Below are 19518 nucleotides of genomic sequence, written 5' to 3'. Positions count from 1 at the left end.
ATGACCCGTTTCCAATCAGTTTCTGTACACATTTCTTTTCTTCATGTTGCTCTTGCCTTTTAGAGGAATGATCTGTTGTGGATATTTAATGTATGAAAGAGACTAAAAAAGTAGTGCATGTGTACTATGAAGAGTGAGATTTTGAATTCTTTTATAATTACTACCCTCCTATTTGGTTACACAAAAAAAATGTGAATGTTTGTTGTTGTTTTTAAAGAGAGAATTAAAAGATTGCTTGGGTTTGTTTAGTTTTAGGATTAAAACTGCTAACCTATTGCTGCACAATCCCATAATTCACACATAAAAATTCCATAAAATATTTTAGTCAGAAGACAAAACTCTGGTGTTTTATACTTTAGAGTCAAGCTTTAGCTGGAGCTCTGACAGTCGTATTTAAACAACACACACACACACACCCAGAGAGTAAAGTAAAGGCTTTTTAAGTCTACCTCAGCAGTGGCAGGAGCTCCAAAATTGTCAGGGCTTAAAGAGCTTAACGCTTTGGATCTCAAAGGAGGAAGGAAACTCAGAGGGAAGGAGGAAAAGAAAGGTGGAAGGATGGATGAAAAGTGAGAGCCTCATCTATTCCTCCTTTTCCATTTAGGGGCACTGGGAGAGGCAGTGGTTAATTAAGAGTAGACCAGGGAGCACTTGGACAAGGCTTTGACGCTCCCATCTGTAATGAGGGGAATCATAGAGCTGGGAATTTGGGATATCTGGGAATGGGCTCGTTTTTGCCGCCTGAAACCACTGAGGAATATTACCTGCTCGTGTTGGAAGAGAGAAAGAGCGAGACACGGAGAGCATGAGCAAAAGAGAGCAAGATCAAAATTTCCATTTCTGCTTATGCATGCAAACACACACATTCTGTTACACACACACACACACCTTCTGAATATTATGCATACATTTCCTTGCCTGTTTTTTCCCTGAGAATAGAGCTCCCTTAAGGGGATCAGACGTCTGTGTGTTTGACGCAATGTTATTGCATCCTTGAAGTGGTGATACACTGGACACATGCTGTAGAGCAACGCTCACACTCTCATCCCTCAATTCTAAGGTCTTTCCAAATCTGTAGGGCATTTTATTTTATCCTGAACTTCACCCAGTCTACTATAGCACAAAAACACACAAAGGGACACACACTGTGCCCGCTTGATCCCTCCAGGTTTGACATGTGTTGCTTTGATGGCTGGCTGAAATGGGAGAGTTAGATAGGCAGACAGTATGAGAGTAAGAGAGGCAGAGGATGTGTGTTCATCTGTAGCTGCAAGTGAGCGTGGAGGAGACTTGTACTTGTTCGTTGACCTCTGCAGGAAAGCTGTGGAGAACAGATACATCAATACAACTGGCAAACATATGCACAAATACGCTGTGTGCACTTTCGTGTACATACACACTCATGCATACACACCTCAGAGGATCTGGCCCTGTCTGCCCCCTCTGAGTTGGGCTGTAGAGAGTCCATCTCTCCTCTCTCTCAGCCTCTCCTCCCTCTCCTCCTTGCCCTGTGCACTGACCCTGAGCGGATGAGTAGCCCGTCTGCACTAATGCCTCGCTGTCGCGTCAAACACAGAGAAAAACTTTACTACACGAGACAGGAGAGAGGAGGCGGGGAGGGACAGATAGAGGCTGGAGTGGGGAAGCAATATGTGAGGGAGAAACACAAGTAGAGAGGGAGGTGCAGAAGGAAATAGGAAGTAAAGAGGACAGAAAAATGAAAGGATTTAAGATGTTCATTTTTTGCTGATAAGGACCATAAATGCTGTTTTTCTTTTATTGCTCCATTTGTCCACTTTCCCTAGCATGGGAACATGTACAGTTGGGATTTTTTATCTATGTATACTTGCTGAAATGTAATTGGAGGCCACATTATCCATAGACATGACAATGTTTGCCAGCCATTCAACTTCCTTGATCTCAGACCTTTTATTTATGAAACTAGATATTTTAAATAGTGTTGAGTGAAATGGCTCAACAAATATTTGATGGGTTGCAATAAAATCCATCCATCCATCCATCCTCAAGTTTTCATTGACTACCCACAGCTTTGCTTTTCGCTCGACTCTCTTCTCCACAACATCCTGTTATAGGCTCTGCATCACTGCAGACATTAGACTAATGCATCTGCCAGTCTCCTGCTCCGCTTTTTCTAAGATACTCAAACTAAAACAAGTGTGCTGCTTTTACTGGCTGAATTTTGTTTGACCAGAGCAGGACCTTTTACAATTAATGATTTGTCCACTTACGTAACATTGGCTTAGCCATTAGAATTTGCCTGTTTGTGTGTGGACTGCTGTTCTGCAGTTTCATATTCTTTATTGGTCTTTTAAAATGATCCTTTATTAAGCTAATGCTCACAATAGTTGCTAGCTTGATTAGGGTTAGGGGTTATTCAGTGTGATATTAAATAGGATAAACAACAACTTACTAAACAAACAAAAAAACACACACAAAAAACAACACAAAACTGACCAGATGTGTATTTGTGTAACTCATAAAGAAGCAAGGCATAGATCTGACTGAAAAACCACACTGCAGGTCTACATTGTTTTGAATTGTTAATTCAAGAGTAGCAAATCCCTAAAGCACATCCTGCTTATTGGTTATTGTACTCTGAATAGATCATAATTTATTTCATCATGCTGTATCGAAAAATACTATTAAAAATTGAAGCTTGTGAGGAAAACATTTAAAAAAGTAATAAATAAACTGAACGATGGGATGTTTTTCTTCTACACACTTCTACACAATCAGACCTGAGGAGTTGCCCTCTGCTGGTCATTATCGGTACTGCTAGTTTAAAGCATTTCAGCATTGGCTACACTTCATGCCAATCTCCTGTGTCCATCTTTACTGTACAGTCTATGTTCTTGAGTCTTTATTCAATGTATGAACCATAAATTTCAAACAAATATAATGTACAGGCAGTTTATAAAATACTAAATAAAATATAAATAAAATAGTAGATTGTGACATTATAAATCCAGGTTGCCATACCGGATGACTGAATTAAGCTTTTAATACTTTCTTTAAAATACTTTTGAGTGCAGGATGGTTACTTATACGGGAGATGGAGAAAACTAATACTGTGATATTGTTTTTACTCAACAATTTCTTCTTTAGGTGTCACCACAGCCATTCATCTGTCCCCATCTCACCCTGTCCCTAGCTTCCACCTGTGCCACACCAACCCTCTGCATGTCAACCACCTTGCCTCATCTTCCTCTTTTCCTTCTGCCTGGCAGCTCCTTTTTCAACATCCTTTTTCTAATATATCAACTAACCCTCCCGGTCATATGTCCAAACCATTTCACTCACTGTCTCATGAAAACAAATATTTATCTACTATGGCTGTTGACCTTCTAGCACATATCCCTCCTCTCTTATTCTCGTACCTGTTTGCTCTTTTTTGCTTTTTGCTATTTCTGTTCTTCTTGTTTTTTATATTCTGTATTTTCCTCTCCCACCTTGTTCCCCTTTCCTCCTCCTCCTCCTCCTCCTCCTCCTCCTCACTTAGTTAGTGGTGGTTAAGTGGAAGGGAAGTGAATGGGATTGATGGTGTTAGCATCCGAGCTGTTTATGATGATGATAAATGTGTGTGTGCAGGGGGCAGGAGGAGGGTGTTGATGCATGTGTGTGTGGTTGAGTGTGTGTATATGATGATGATGAATGGAGGGCACCCTCTCCACGCACTTCCAGTGTCTACTGCGCGCAAACATAGAGAAATGATTTGGGTCGACACACTGTCATGTAGTCTAATGCAGTTATATATCCTATCCACCAAGTGACAGACAAAGCAAGGAAGGGGAGATTCAGGTAACGAGAGACGGGGGAAGTTGGTAAATTAATAGATGCCAGGAGATGGAAAACAAGACTGGAGGAAACAAAAGGAAAAAAGGATGCCCTGCTCCTGCAGGATTTAGTAAAATAAAAACACTGCTTACCCTTTTCATTAAGTGATATTAATTGAAATCACTCATCACTGTGAGAAAGATTTTGCAGTTTGGTTTTAATCAATTTTCCTTTAAATCTCAATTTATATATATGTATATATATATATATATAAACCAAACACCCAGCACGCCCCTGCGGGCGGTTTATCCTTCAAGCTCGGGTCCTCTACCAGAGGCCTGGGAGCTTGAGGGTCCTGCGCAGTATCTTAGCTGTTCCCAGGACTGCGCTCTTCTGGACAGAGATCTCCGATGTTGTTCCCGGGATCTGCTGGAGCCACTCGCCTAGCTTGGGAGTCACCGCACCTAGTGCTCCGATTACCACGGGGACCACCGTTACCTTCACCCTCCACATCCTCTCGAGCTCTTCTCTGAGCCCTTGGTATTTCTCCAGCTTCTCGTGTTCCTTCTTCCTGATATTGCTGTCATTCGGAACCGCTACATCGATCACTACGGCCCTCTTCTTCTGTTTGTCTACCACCACTATGTCCGGTTGGTTAGCCACCACCATTTTGTCCGTCTGTATCTGGAAGTCCCACAGGATCTTAGCTCGGTCATTCTCCACCACCCTTGGGGGCATCTCCCATTTTGACCTCGGGACTTCCAGGTTATACTCGGCACAGATGTTCCTGTACACTATGCCGGCCACTTGGTTATGGCGTTCCATGTATGCCTTGCCTGCTAGCATCTTGCACCCTGCTGTTATGTGCTGGATTGTCTCTGGGGCATCTTTACACAGCCTGCACCTGGGGTCTTGCCTGGTGTGATAGACCCCAGCCTCTATGGATCTTGTACTCAGAGCTTGTTCTTGTGCTGCCATGATTAGTGCCTCTGTGCTGTCTTTCAGTCCAGCTTTGTCCAGCCACTGGTAGGATTTCTGGATATCAGCCACCTCCTCTATCTGCCGGTGGTACATACCGTGCAGGGGCCTGTCCTTCCATGATGGTTCCTCGTCTCCCTCCTCTTTCTTGGGTTTCTGCTGCCTGAGGTATTCACTGAGCACTCGGTCAGTTGGGGCCATCTTCCCAATGTATTCTTGGATGTTCCTTGTCTCATCCTGGACTGTGGTGCTGACACTCACCAGTCCCCGGCCTCCTTCCTTCCGCTTAGCGTACAGCCTCAGGGTGCTGGACTTGGGGTGAAACCCTCCATGCATGGTAAGGAGCTTTCTTGTCTTTATGTCAGTGGCTTCTATCTCCTCCTTTGGCCAGCCTATTACCCCAGCAGGGTACCTGATCACGGGCAGGGCGTACGTGTTGATGGCCCGGATCTTGTTCTTACCATTCAGCTGACTCCTCAGGACTTGCCTGACCCTCTGCAGGTACTTGGTGGTTGCAGCTTTTCTAGCGGCCTCTTCATGGTTCCCATTCGCCTGCGGGATCCCCAAGTACTTGTAACTGTCCTCTATATATATATATATATATATATATATATATATATATATATATATATATATATATATATATATATATGTGTGTGTGTGTGATGAGTGGTCCGATTACCACGGGTGGTCCCCGTGGTAATCGGAGCACTAGGTGCGGTGACTCCCAAGCTAGGCGAGTGGCTCCAGCAGATCCCGGGAATAACATCGGAGATCTCTGTCCAGAAGAGCGCAGTCCTGGGAACAGCTAAGATACTGCGCAGGACCCTCAAGCTCCCAGGCCTCTGGTAGAGGACCCGAGCTTGAAGGATAAACCGCCCGCAGGGGCGTGCTGGGTGTTATATATTAGGGGTGCAACGATACACAAAATTCACGGTTCGGTTCGGTTCGATACTTTGGTGTCACAGTTCGATATTTTTTCGATACAAAAAAAATGTTCATGCCTTTTTGATTTGTCATTTATTAAAATTATAAATATATATTTTAACTCAAAAGTACAGTTTTTGAATTTAACCCTAACCCTTGTGCGTGTTTTTTATTTTGACAGCGAATGCGCACCTGCGGACCACTTATGTGCAGCCCTGGTTATTTAGCTCGTCATATTGCAGCCACAGAAATTATTTTGTCCATGAAACCATAAAGCTGCACTTTCTTTTTGCCTTATAGTCTGATTTGTCATAACTTCTCCGTTTTGTGGTAAGCTTTTCTTTGGCTGTCACTTCTTCACCCTGACCTGTCTTATTTGGCTCAGCAGAACTAAAATATATATCCTGCTGCTTTTACACACACACACACATAAGCTCAGCGATTCTCTGCGCGATCAACCTCTCACATGTTTAAGCTTGCTGCGGGAGATTTCACTTGTCATGTTTGCATAGTAAGCTAACGATTAATAAGACGATGTCAGAGGAATTGGTGCGCAAATTATCATCACTCACAGATCAGTGCTGTCGCTCTCTATACACAGTTCGCACGATTGCAAAGTGAAAGCAAAAAAACAAGCGCAAATTCAAACGCGATTTCAATATGTCACATATTGACAGTGGCTCACCGATGCCAATGACATAATTACGCAGCTACATTTCCGAAAGAATGCAAAAGCATTGACATATTTTTTCTTCCTACGATAGGCCGACGGGCAGGGCAGAGATAGATTTTGGTACCCTGACTGAAAAAATCGCTAGCCCCAGGACGTCAGGCTAGCGATATTGCAAGCCCTGTATCTGATTGAGGAATCACTCATCTTTGGAAAAGAGAGTTTATTACAGAGAAATGTCTCTTTCCAAAATAAAAGCTATACTATCCGCTTCTTCTGGGCTATATTCTCAGCAGCATAAGGAGAATCATGTGCTAACAGCTGTCTAAATGACTCGGCTAAAGTTAGTAGCATGCTTGTTGTTTTTGTCTTTGCACTAGGATGATGTCGGCGTAAATGTGCAGTCATATTCGTTGTGTTCCCACTAGTGCTTTCAGGTTAATCTCGTTGAAATGACCTTAACGCCACAACACGGCAAATCTCCGTTAACGAGCTACCGCCGATCACCCGTGCATGGGGCTAGACGGCCAACACGTTAACGAGCTAACTGCGCTAACACACTAGCTCCCACCCATGTAATTGAGCATTGCATGGCACATCCAACATACTGTTTTACTTTAGTCCATGACTCGCTTACCTTCAGGGTCATACGTCACATGAAAACCAAAATAATTCCAAACGCCAGATCTGAATGAGGGTGGGGGAGGTCCATGTTGTAAGGAGAGCTTAACTTCTGTCTCGCTAGCTTGCCCTGCGCTCTTCCTTCTGACGATGCTGTCTGTGTTGAGCACTCAGTGAATCTGCGTTCGACTACTCCGCCTAGGCTGCACTGTTGACCCTAGGCGGAGTAGTCGAACGCAGATTCACTGAGCGCTCAACACAGACAGCATCGTCAGAAGGAAAGTTGATAAAATAAATTACAAATGTTGTATTGTATTGTTGTGTTGTATTGTTCGATACATATGCGTACCGAACCGAAAGCACTGTATCGAACGGTTCAATATCGATACGAATATCGTTGCACCCCTAATATATATATATATATATATATATATATATATATATATATATATATATATATATATATATATATGTATATATATATATATATATATATATAAGTGCCAATCATGATCCAGATGTTTTTTGCTGCATCCGTGGAAGCTTCACTACTTCCAAACTGCAGCAAAAAAATAACAGTTTTTTTGTAAAAAAGAAAAGAAAGAAAGAAAGAAAGAAAGAAAGAAAGAAAGAAAGAAAGAAAGAAAGAAAGAAAGAAAGAAAGAAAGAAAGAAGGAAAGAAAAGGGTATGTTTTGCTTACTTTGGTATCAGCACTGGCTTAGTTGATGAGAGAAAGGAGTCTGATGATGTTTTGCCTGCAACAATGTAGTGATGAAGACTTTGAAGATCTCTTATAGTGTCTCAGTTGTCCCCCGGTTATTCACTTAGTCAGAGTTAAATGACTTAGTACCAGATTCGGATCTGACAAAGGAAGCAGATGAGATGCTTGAGTCTAGACTCAGTGAGAAAAGCTTCCTGGCTCCAGGAACCGGACTTTCCTCTTATAGGCATTGTGAGAAGGATCTTATTCCATTCTTTCTAATGGATGATGACTTCGTTTATTCTGGTGATGCTGAAGATCTTTTGGGTGCAGTGGGTTGTGAGCACGATCCAGGTTGCTCCAGAGCCAGCCTTTTGTCCTACTGCACAAAAGCAGTAACTTTGCATCCATGTCAATTGTTTATTCTGTCCAGTTAAAAGAAACCTATAAAAATATGTGAATTGTGTTAAAGAAGCTGAATTTTAATGAGTAAAAAAGGGCCCTATGCGAAAAATGGATTCACATTTTGTGAGAAAATTAAATGTGATGATAATTTTATTGCCATTTTCAACTCAGCATCAGTGAATTATGTAATATTAATTATTTTCTGGAAAACAGTAGAAAGGTTATTTTTTGACACAGGGCAGTGTAATAGCACTTATAGTAGGAAGACACTGATGACAACAAATGTGTGTGTGTGTTTGATTACAGGTCGAGATCTAGCCAGCACCACTCTGCCAGGCTACCCTCCTCATGTCCCTCCTACTGGACAGGGCAGCTACTCCACCCCCTCCCTCACTGGAATGGTACCTGGTGAGTACACACACACACACACACACACACACACACACACACACACACACACACACACACACACACACACACACACACACACACACAGTCATGTTTCCATCACCTTACACTGATGTGTGGAGACTTACCTTCTCTAAGCATGCAAGTATGCAACACTGCCTCAAACCTAACCCTAAAAGCAGGTCATACTGAAATGAATATATTTACAACTTACTTACTTTTTCTTCCCACAGTGGAGACTTGTCACCACAAAATGAGTAATGGCAAATGCACACTTGCTAAAGCTGTTTTACTTTTAATGTACATAGCTGTGTCATCTCTCGCCACACATGATGTCAACCCATCTCTACGTACATATCCTCTAAGTTCCTGCTGGATGTTTGTCAGAGCGTGTGTGTTTTCAGAGGCTGTACTTAGCTTCACCACTTCCTCTTTCTTGTCTGTCCACACTGTGGGTGACAGTGCTCCCAGGGGGTGGTGCGTGTGTCTGTTTGTGTGCATATATTTGTGTGTTTGCGCTTCTCTTTAGCGTGTGTGTCTGTGCGTGTGTGTGTATCATTAGAAACCAGCCACAGTAGCACAGCTGTCCCTCCTCAACATTAGTAATTTGTTTTTAATGAGAATCACCAGTGACCCACGACTAATTCATTCATTCCCTTCCACTCCGCCTTCTACGATGCTTTTGTGTTTCAATCCTAAGCCGCTATTCTTGTTCTCTCGCTCGCTCTCTCTCAGACTTGCAGTGGTGGTCGTGGTCAGTGTGAAATACACTGCAGAAAAATAAAGGGAGAGACACAAACGGGAGGGAAGCAAAGTCAAAAAACAATGCTGTTTACAAGTTGTATTCCCAATCATTCAGTCTGTGACAAACACACACACATATAGGCTGACACGCAGAAACACACACTCTCAGTGGACATGTAGGAACAACACGTCTAAAGATGGGTAACCCTGTCACCCTGTCCCCCTGCGCTCACCCCGTCCTGTCCTCAGGTTTGACAGCATATTTGTGTGTGTGCGTGTTTTTGGTTTGCTGGATGTTTATGCGTGTGCTGTGTTTGTTTGTGTGTATGTGTGTTTGTGTGTGCGCGCGACCTTGACACTGAGCTACACCAGGGAGACCCCTGAGCCTTCTTTCCCCTCCTCTCTCCCCTCCGCTCCTCGTCTCCTAAACAACCTGACACATTGCCGTCACTACGGTGATGACAAGGGAGAGGATGTTCGCACCCACGGATGCCATGGAGACAACATCCCGACCCCACCTGACAGACGCAGCTAAACGCACACATAAATGCACACACTAGCACAAAGAAAACTTGTTTTGTGTATATATATATATACACACACACACACACACACACACAAACAGTGCAGGCATTTGAATTTTTCTCAGTGCATTTTTAAAGCTGCACGAATCCATGAGCTGACTGGAATGAGTCGAGGAGATAATCTACAAACTTTGCTTCTCCAGCTCCGGCACGTTTTATCTCAGCACTTCTCAGGCAAATTATCCTCCTTTTTGTTCGCTCTGTCTAATATCATACCTTCATTAAGCAAGCAACTCTCTTCTGCTGTTCGCCTTCTCCCTCTCTGTCTCTCTGTCTTTTTCTCTGCAGCAGGGGGGCTGACACTCAGAGGGGGTGTTGGAGAGCAGTGAGGCAGAACCGACAGAACGAGAAGGAGAGAGGAGGAACGGGTGGTGGTTGGAGGGAGGGGGCATCAGGGTCTGTGACTGTCAGCTATGGGAGAGGGATCCCCTGGGAGGAGTGAAGGTTCAGGAGAAAAGAAAGAGCAAAAGAGTGAAAAAAGAGAGCAAGTCAACAGAGATATGTGGAGGAAAAAAAGAGGAGAAGAAATGGAGGAGAATGTTGTTTTGATGTGAAGGGTGACGGGCGGGCTGCAGTCAGGCGGGCCAGAGGACGAGAGAGAAAAATAAAGAGGAAGGGGTGATGGGAAAAGCAGGAGGGGAAGGCAAAAGGAAGAGTAGACCCCAGACAGTAAGTATTAAATGAGGGAGAAAAGCTACACTATCATCCACTGTATGGCAGGACCACTACATTCGCACCGAGCTCTCCTGTTCTGTCCCTATCACCTAGTCTGTAAAATATTCTGTTGAACACAAGAAGCCGGTTAAAGCTTCAGAGAGCAAAGTATTTCCACAAGCATGTGTTCCTGCCAAACGAGATAAGAATAATATCCTGAATATTATCTAAAACTGTGCTAGTCCTCACCTAAACCAAACCAAGATGGGATTTTCCTCCCTGTCCTTTAATGTTTTTAACCATGTCTTGTGTCTCTGTTTTCTGTTCTCCTACAGGGGGAGATTTTTCCGGAAGTCCATATTCCCATCCGCAGTATTCAACGTACAATGAATCATGGAGATTTCCTAACCCCAGCCTATTAGGTTGGTGTATCCCATATTGTTTATTGTAGCGTATTCTGTGGAGTTTCATCACATTCCACCTTACATCCCACTTCCACCCTCTCTAATACTGTTCTATTTATCTTTTTCATGGCATTACATTTCATTCTTTGTAGTAATGTAGCAGACAGTCTGCAGAGGGTTTTTTGTTTTTAATGACAGGCAATTTTGGCATGAATGGATCTGAAGAACAGATATAGCAAGAGAGGAATGAACTGAATTAACTGTTTGTTTTTTTTAAATATATATAGGTGTCATGGAGGAAAGTGACTCTGACCACCTATTGTTTTAAGTTTCAGTCACCTTTAGATTAAAAATTAATCTAAAGAAATGATGTTAGTAATATAATATATTAGAATCTTAGCTGTTTGCTTGCCCAAGCAACAAACAGTTACAGCTTATTTAGTCCCAAAGAGTCACCAGTGTTGATCTGAGGGACTCTAATAAGCAGCAAGCATTACCTCCCCCCCCCCCCCCCCCCCCCCCCAAAATGTTTTTAGATATCTTGGCAGCATCCATTTCCTTTAACTTCCAAAACCATTGATGTGTGTTTCTGAAAGACATCCCAACGCTGTCTTTACATCTCCGCATTAGTGTTTAAGAGGAGGCATTAACCCTGAGCTAAAACAGTCGGTGTCAAAGTCATTGTCTAAGCAGCCATTTCAGGGTCATGATTAAAGGTGAAACGGTCAGAAGGTGATGGTTTAAAAGGTCAATAGGTGAGAGAGGTCACGCTGTGATGACCTTTAGCATACCCCCACCCTTTCCTCTCCTCACCTCTCCTTTTGCCTCCTTCCCTCCATCCCTCTGTCCCCAGTGTTTCAGCAGGATTATGGGTCTCTCCTGGGGACGGAAATCGGCTGCTCCTCCAGTCTCTTCACCAGCCAGGCAGGACAGATGCAAGGTAGGTGGAGAAAGACAAAAGAAGCAGATGAAGAGAGTACAACAGAAATAAGTGCATTGTGTTTGTGAGCACGCAGGTGCTGTATATGCACGGGGGGATGCCACGATGAGGAAAGCTGACAGTAGAGCATGCAAAAAGGGAAAAAATGCAGAGAGACTGTAACGGAAGTTTATGATAACGGATGAGTGGACACATAATATGAGGACAAGATGCACATTAGGAGACACTGAAAGGCTTAAGATTGAAGGCAGGGGAAGGGAGAGCCTTGGATACAAAAGAAAGGATAAGGAACGGATGAGGAAAATGGTGAGACATGAAAGAAAGGGGAGTTTTTCAAGAAGAGGCAAAAGGGGAGAAGAGGGCGTCTGAAACCTTGAGTGAGACTAAATAGTTTGTCAGGTCGGCTTAATGCCTCACTTCCCCAAAGAGGCTCCTGAGATTACCTGGACTGTGGACAGACATAACCTGTCAACACACAGCTAGGCTGATTGATGGAAGGAACGGAGACAGGTGTGGATGTGTGTGTGCAGGTGACTGCTTTTTTCTGTGTGTATTGAGGTGTGTAAGTGTGGGTTTCTGCGTGTCTTTGGGGTTACAGTATTGAATTGACCTCTCCCTTGGGGAGAGAATAGACTCAGGGGATCAGCAGTAGTAGAGCTGTACTCAGTGTGTCAGCTTAGACTGTCACTACGATTGTGTGTGTGTGTGTGTGTGTGTGTGTGTGTGTGTGTGTGTGTGTGTGTGTGTGTGTGTGTGTGTGTGTGTGTGTGAGAGAGAGAGAGAGAGAGAGAGAGAGAGAGAGAGAGAGAGAGAGAGAGAGAGAGAGAGAGAGAAAGACTGAAAGAGTCAGGGAGTTAATTTTATTGGTTGTACATGAAAGAGAGACTATTTTTTCTGTCATTAGCTCCATCAGCTCATGTCATCTCATCCCTGCCTTTCACTGCTCACATTCAAAGTAAAATATAATCTGAACAGAAAATTGAAGCTGCTCGTTTCACATTTACACCATATTTAAGTAGGCTGTAAATTGTTCAGGGAGAATTCAGATTTATTACAGCCGTCTTGCTGTTTTTTGTCATTTTAAACATCAGTTCTAGCTGTAATAAAAAAAAATTATTCTGACCAAGTTAATTGCTGCGATCTGTCAGTGTGATGACATTGCGACAGAAGTCCACGGGGAAGCGAAATGAGCAAAAGAACAAGACAATCGTATTAACAAATCTCCAGATTAGTCAAACTTATTTGAAAGAGAAAGTACTTTTCCTGCCCACAGAGGAATAATTGCCTACGTTCTTGCTTAGTTCACTTTCAGTTTTACCTGGTTTACAGCTGCTAATCAGGATTTGTCAGATATACTGAAGGGATCAAATGAAAGCAGTTTCTTCAATATTCGTTTTTTGTGTGAAATGATTCAAAAACTTTAAATACTAAAAATCCTTAAATATCACAAAACGTCTTTCATTACACATTTAATAAACTTCTTTTATTATACATTTAGCCTGTTATCACAGTGGAATAAGTGACCGCCTGGTAACCTCTAAGCAGTTAGCGAGTAATTTCTGACAGTTGCTAGGATAAATTGGTTGCAAAGAGGGCGTGGCACCACTAGCAGGTCACTAGCAGATTACTGTGGTCAACTGTAGCTTGAATGGGAAATACAAACACTTGATAACTAACCATGAAGCGATCATGCTTGATGGTTAGTTAGGCCTTAATAGTAGAGATAAAAAAAAACCTTTTATTGGACTCCATCAAACACAGCTCTTAGATAAATCCCATCGCTGTTCTGTTTCTGCCTGTAAATTGCTCAGCACACACCATTTTAAAATAATGTATTTTCTCTGCTTTCAGCTCTTACATGGCAGAAATTACAGGTTTTAATAATCTAATTATGTAGACAAGAAAAAAGCCCAAGGTTAAAGAACCTGGATTCACATCACGTTTTCATATTTTTTTCAGTTAAGTGACTTAAAAAAGTTGTGTGTTTGCTTTTTTCCCCCTCCAGGATCGCCATATTATTACAGTGCAACATCACGAGGGGCAGGCCCTGCTGCCACCGCTACAGCCTCCACCTACGACCGCCACTGACACCCTCGTGTAGACACAGGAAGTCGCAGGGTGAGGAGGAGAAGGAGATGAGGGAGGGATGGATAGCATCGGAACCGCTCAGTACAAACTCGCCTACGCTTGGACTTCAAAGAGGAGAAGAATTCAAATCTTTGACATCGGTGAAGTTTGCATTTTCTTTGAGTGACACTTAAACCAACGAATACACTCCTGAGCTGCAGCACAATACTGTTTGGGTATACAATACTGTGAGGACACAGGTATGTCAAGGTCAATAACCGATTATGTAAACAAGTAGATTTTGGAAATTTGGACCCTCCCACACTATCAAGCCTTTGTATTCCTATCTAGTTTTTAACCAGTCATAAACCAAAAGTCAGCGGACTGTGTGTAGCATTAAAACTATCTGTATTGTGACCTTCTGGGTTTTCCAGTTGGGAATATTTTTGATGAAATTATTTAAGCTGATCAGAGAAAAATCAACTTTTTCAAACAGTAGGCTATTTTTATGACCGCACATTAATCAATCAATTTTCTATGCCATGCTACAGTGAAGTAAAGACAATCCAATCATCCTAACTTTGACTGACCAAAATCACCCATATCGTTACCATTCTATTCGTTCTGCCACAGATTCAACACATTTTCCTCTGGAACCCTCAGAAATGTTCATCAAATGAGATAACATTATTTCAAAGGGAGCGTTCAGGGTCACGCATGTTCGCCCTGTCCCGTTTGTTACTGTTATAGTGGTCAAGCTTTCCAGTTCTGCAGAGTATACATGCTCTGAATTTCTAGTCATTTTTAAAGCGGCGGATTGCTTACGACAAACACAACTATCACACAACTGTCAACTATCCAATCCTTTTGTGTTACCAGTGCACTATGCAGTATGTAAGCTAGTGAGCATTTTTGCATCTCACCTCATTTCTTCATTCTTTACTTTTAGGATTGGAAAAAGTTTAGAAGATAAGACTCCTTAAATGCTGTGTGTGATTTCTACTGCTGCACCATGCACACGGGTTCAGCGTGTAGAAAAATCCAAAACTTGGCACGCCTAAAGATAGTTAATAAACCATGACTGGATGTTTGCTGTTCAGGGGTGGGGTTTTAGTAGTTGAAGTCAAGCATGATCCAATTTTCTGGTAAGAAAACTGTGTCCTCACATAGTGGATGTATTAAGAGGAGCTGGATACTGGATGTCAACGCCTACAGATAAATTCATAACAGAACGATTACGATTACCTATCAGAGGTAGAAACATTAGTAGTTCTACAGATGACTCTTTTGTATTTTTCAAGAAATGGGGGGGAAAAACGTTTTTTGAGGTGTGGGTATTTTTGCCTGCAATACTGAATTTGACCACTAGAAAAATTGGAAGGACGTGCTGAATGACATCGCTGCATCCAAAAGCCTCATTTATAACATGAAGTTACATTCGTAAAATCTTAATTTGTAAGTCTGAACTGTCCATGATTTTCCTGCTAATCAGAATCAGATTCACTGGCAAATTTGGATTCTCTTTTATTTTCTCTTAATCTACTTAAGAGAGCTTGTCCTCAAAAAAGTTTTCTTTTCTGTTTTGGTCCTCGGTTATTTCTGTTTAAACCCACAATTCTGCTGAAATTACAGGTGCCGTCAATTTAGGTTGGTTTGAGATCTATAAACAATGGTCGTCACATAATTAAACACAAGTAATTAACCAATCTTTGAACATAATAAAAATGTATAAATGAGGCCCCAGCTCTTTTAATACATCCATGCCTTACATTCACACTTGCATTTGAGTTGGTTTGAAAGCCACTGACCAAGACATAGAGAGACTTTTCAGGAAAGCACAGCCTAAAATCTGAGCCCACTACTGTAAAACAAACAGTACTCATCTTCACATCGGACCAAAATCGGTTCCATCAGGTTGTGTTACAGTACAGGACGGTGGTATCCTACCTCCCCAGACAAGATTTAGTCCTGATCAAGAGCTATTTATAATGGAGGAGACACAGAGTAATATATTAAGAAGCTTTTCTGTGCTGCACTCCGTGATGAGAGTGAATGCCTGTAATGATTTATAATAGTGTCACGCTGTTGTGCTAGAATAGTGACGATGACGACGGCGATGACGCAGTGAAATATGAATTCTGAAAAAACTTTCAATATAAGAAGTCTTTGTTTATAAGTGTGATCAGATTGCGATTTTCCTGTTTATAGTTTGTTGCCTGGTATCAGTTGACAAAGGTGCCACTTAATAAGTTTTTTGTGTTTTTATTTTGCTTCCTAAGTGTCCAAACGAAGGCTGGTGCTAGACTGGATCAGACCCAATGTGAGGAGTATCCCTCCTGTTGCTGATCCAGTCGAGCATCAGCCAAAGACCAACAGGAAGCAGTGGCACCCTCTCTTTCTATCTCTGTCTTTAAACTCCCCAAAGATGGGCCCCCCTAGTGGATCGGCTGACTTCTTACAAAAGCACAAAGAGACTCAATCATCTTCTTAAGGTGACATTCTACTTTTTCAGCTTCCTTTCAGAACCATTAAGTACTTCTTCTGCTTTTCCCCGTTTTGAGTATGTGTCAAAACATGTGCTTGTTTAAAATCCTGAAATTGTTTCTATAAAAGTACTGCTTTTGTGAAAAAAAAGTAAACCTGATTATTATTTTTTTTCGTTTGTTTGTCTGCCACATCAGTTCTGCGCTGTGACAATGCATGACACCAGGGTTGAGGCCTTACCCATCTCGTACAGACAGACAGACAAGGACAGATTCGCCCCTCAGCACAGATCTGAAATCAGTGTGTTTTCCCTTCCCAAATGTCTGAGGGGCCGATATATTGGTCTTGTGAGAGGGCAATATCTTCCTTAGCCTGTACCTTTTTCAGTTTCAATTCTGTCCTCACCAGACTTGTACAGTAATCAGCGAAAGAGAAGTCACAATGTCAATAGCGATTTCAGTTATTCACACTGAAGATTTTAGTGTCGAAGCTTTCTTCTATTATAAAAAGACTTAAGGTGTGCGGTGTTGTTTTTGGCCATCATCTGCGAGTGTTTGGATTCCTTTTTTGTTTTGGGTATATGTGGCTGAGTGTAGCGCTTCATTGCTACTGTGTAGTGTCTACTAGCAAACAGATTGAAGGCACCAAATCTGCAGTGTGAGGCATAATATATAGCTCTATAAACATACAATAACTATAAACCCTGAACAAAGCTGTTAGTTTCTCAATATTTGTTGTTTCTGGGATTTTTTGAAATAGTAATAGAGTGGATCCTTTCACGTTTGTAGACCTTAAAAGTTGTGAATACACAACTCTAAAGAAAGATTCTTATGACGGCTCACCTGCTGTGTTACAAGCGTGCGCCTCAGCGGGAGCCTTTCCTTATTTCTGTCTTTTTCTCTTGATCCTTCTGAGGCATTATTGAACCTGAACCACACCAGCTGAAAACAAGGACAGTGCCTTTAGTTTTATATGTCAACATCCCCCTGACCTACTATGAGTCACTAAAACTAGATTCAGTTTCCTCCCTGCAACGCATTTAACAGAAGTCTTATTATTTACCCGGGCAAACACAGGGTTTGAAGATTTTACAAAGCCTTTTACAAATAAATAAAGGTGATTAAAGTACCAATAACTCACAGTGATTCTTACAATGCAACAACAGTGTCATCGCGGCTCTGACAGCTGATCTAACAGCACCCACATTAGTCAATAAATCTCCCCGAATGTGGATTTTTCAGTCATAAAACCCGGAGGAAAAAAAGATGTTGTTAAGCAGCTACAGCAACGAAAAGCAGAAAATAGTCCTGGTTGTATTAAAGTCAGTGATTGATTCCTCACTCATCAGCTGTAGTGACAGTGCCAGAGCCATACGATTTCTATCCAAGCGACTCAGCTGAGACTAAACTTCTGGTGACACCAAGACAGATGTCTTTTTTTGTTGAGTTGTCTTTTGTGTGGCAGTACAGTAGGTCATGTCATGGAAGATTGTTTCCACCACTGAATTTATTTTATTTATATTTTCCCCCATCTGTAGCTCTAAATTCTATGATATTATTTCAAAATTCTTAGTTATCTTTAGATAATAATCCCAAATTTTGACATAGCACAACATTTTTCATTTTTGATAAAGCTCCTAAGATGATCACGTTGTTAGTGGGTGGTAGTGTCTGTGTGGGAACATTGACCATAAAGAAATGGGTCAGCAAAGTCACAGGACACAACTCCAGTTCTACAAGTATATGCAGAACCTGCTAATGGGCTAAAAACCTGCTTACAGAGCCAGTCACCCAGGCCTAGACAAGTTAGTGACATCCTGGCAACCACCCATCGTTAGGGGAAAATGAGTATCACCCCAATGAGTTGTGAGTGGTTGCAAAAGGTTGCTGAGAAATCAGCTGCTGAAGCCTCAGTCACATAGGTCTGGAGACTGGTGACACTGGTAACCACTGGTAACTACGAAAAAATTGTGTTCCCTGACCAGTTTGCAAGTGGTTGCAGGAGGATGCTTGCTATCAAAAGGTGAAGGCAAATGGTCTCCATTTCGTTTTGGATCACACTTTTACAAGTTTCACTACTGCTTGATGAGTGTTTGCAGTAAGACAGCATCTTCCATCAAAACAACGGCAACCGTTAAACTGCCATCAACCAAACCAATCTCAAGGAGGTTTTTTTGGTTGCAGCGGGACAGTGAGATATTTTTTCCAACTTTAGGGTCATTAAAAGATATCCAAACATCAACCAAGTGCATAATATTTGCATATTTCTGAAATGGGTGACTGAAAAGTTCAATTTCTGGGAGATATCCACAACATAGATCACGGTTAAACTATGTTTATATATATATATATATATATATATATATATATATATATATATATATATATATATATATATATATATATATATATATATATATATATATAAGTAAAAGCCAAGAACATGACAGAAATATATCAAGTTTATTCATTAATAAAATGAATTTCTTTTTTCCAACCCCAGTATTTAAAAGAAACACACAATTTCATATCTTAGTGAGGACATCTCATTGACATAATCTAGCTGCTTACCCTAACCATCAAAAATGAATGCCTAACCCTCAGCCTAAGCCTAACCATAACCTAATTGTAACCCTGACACTAAAACCATATTTTGAGCCTCAAAAACTCCTAGGGACAGGCATTTTGTCACCATAAGTGCACTGCTGGTCCCCACAAGTATAGTAGCATGCCAATTTTCTGTCCTCACAAAGATGTCTAAACATGTTCACACACACGCATACAATAAGAAATAATTGATTGAAGTCATTCTCCTTCAGGAGGTAAATCCAGTTGTCCGCTTGCATCAACTTGCTAAATCAAACAAGTCAAACTCAGTGGTTGTCATTCAGTGTAGACCAGAGTCCAGTGACATATTAACAGGACTGTTGGTTAACTATGCATCTCATAGGGACACAGCTTGCTTTGCCATTGCTTTGACCTGACTGGTTCACATTGGGAGAGACTGGATTCTCACTGGCCGGCAGCTGTTTGGATTGGCAGCTATGACATTGACTGCAGTGATGAAGGGGGGGGGACTAGTCACCGTGGGTGGTACTATAGAAAGCGTGGCAGGCAGAGGCAGGCTACATACACAC

The 19518-nt window shown here is 41.9% G+C and overlaps 1 protein-coding gene across 4 annotated transcripts in view; it reads left to right on the top strand.

The window, feature by feature from the left end:
* Positions 1 to 18774, top strand: part of pax5 (paired box 5) — a 56253-nt gene extending 37479 nt beyond the window's left edge. For all 4 annotated transcript variants that reach the window (XM_080881349.1, XM_080881347.1, XM_080881350.1 and 1 more), the window contains exons 8-11: positions 8404 to 8505; positions 10823 to 10909; positions 11745 to 11831; positions 13837 to 18774. In XM_080881349.1, the coding sequence (XP_080737475.1) occupies positions 8404 to 8505; positions 10823 to 10909; positions 11745 to 11831; positions 13837 to 13919 (359 nt within the window). In that variant the 3' untranslated portion in view covers positions 13920 to 18774. The remainder of the gene's footprint in view (positions 1 to 8403; positions 8506 to 10822; positions 10910 to 11744; positions 11832 to 13836) is intronic.
* Positions 18775 to 19518: the final 744 nt, after the last annotated feature.

This window comes from Rhamphochromis sp. 'chilingali' (assembly GCF_963969265.1).
Source record: "Rhamphochromis sp. 'chilingali' genome assembly, chromosome: 4".
Taxonomy (NCBI): Eukaryota; Metazoa; Chordata; class Actinopteri; order Cichliformes; family Cichlidae; genus Rhamphochromis; species Rhamphochromis sp. 'chilingali'.
The sequence above is the reverse complement of the archived record's forward strand: the minus strand, read 5'-3'. Positions and strand labels throughout refer to the sequence as shown.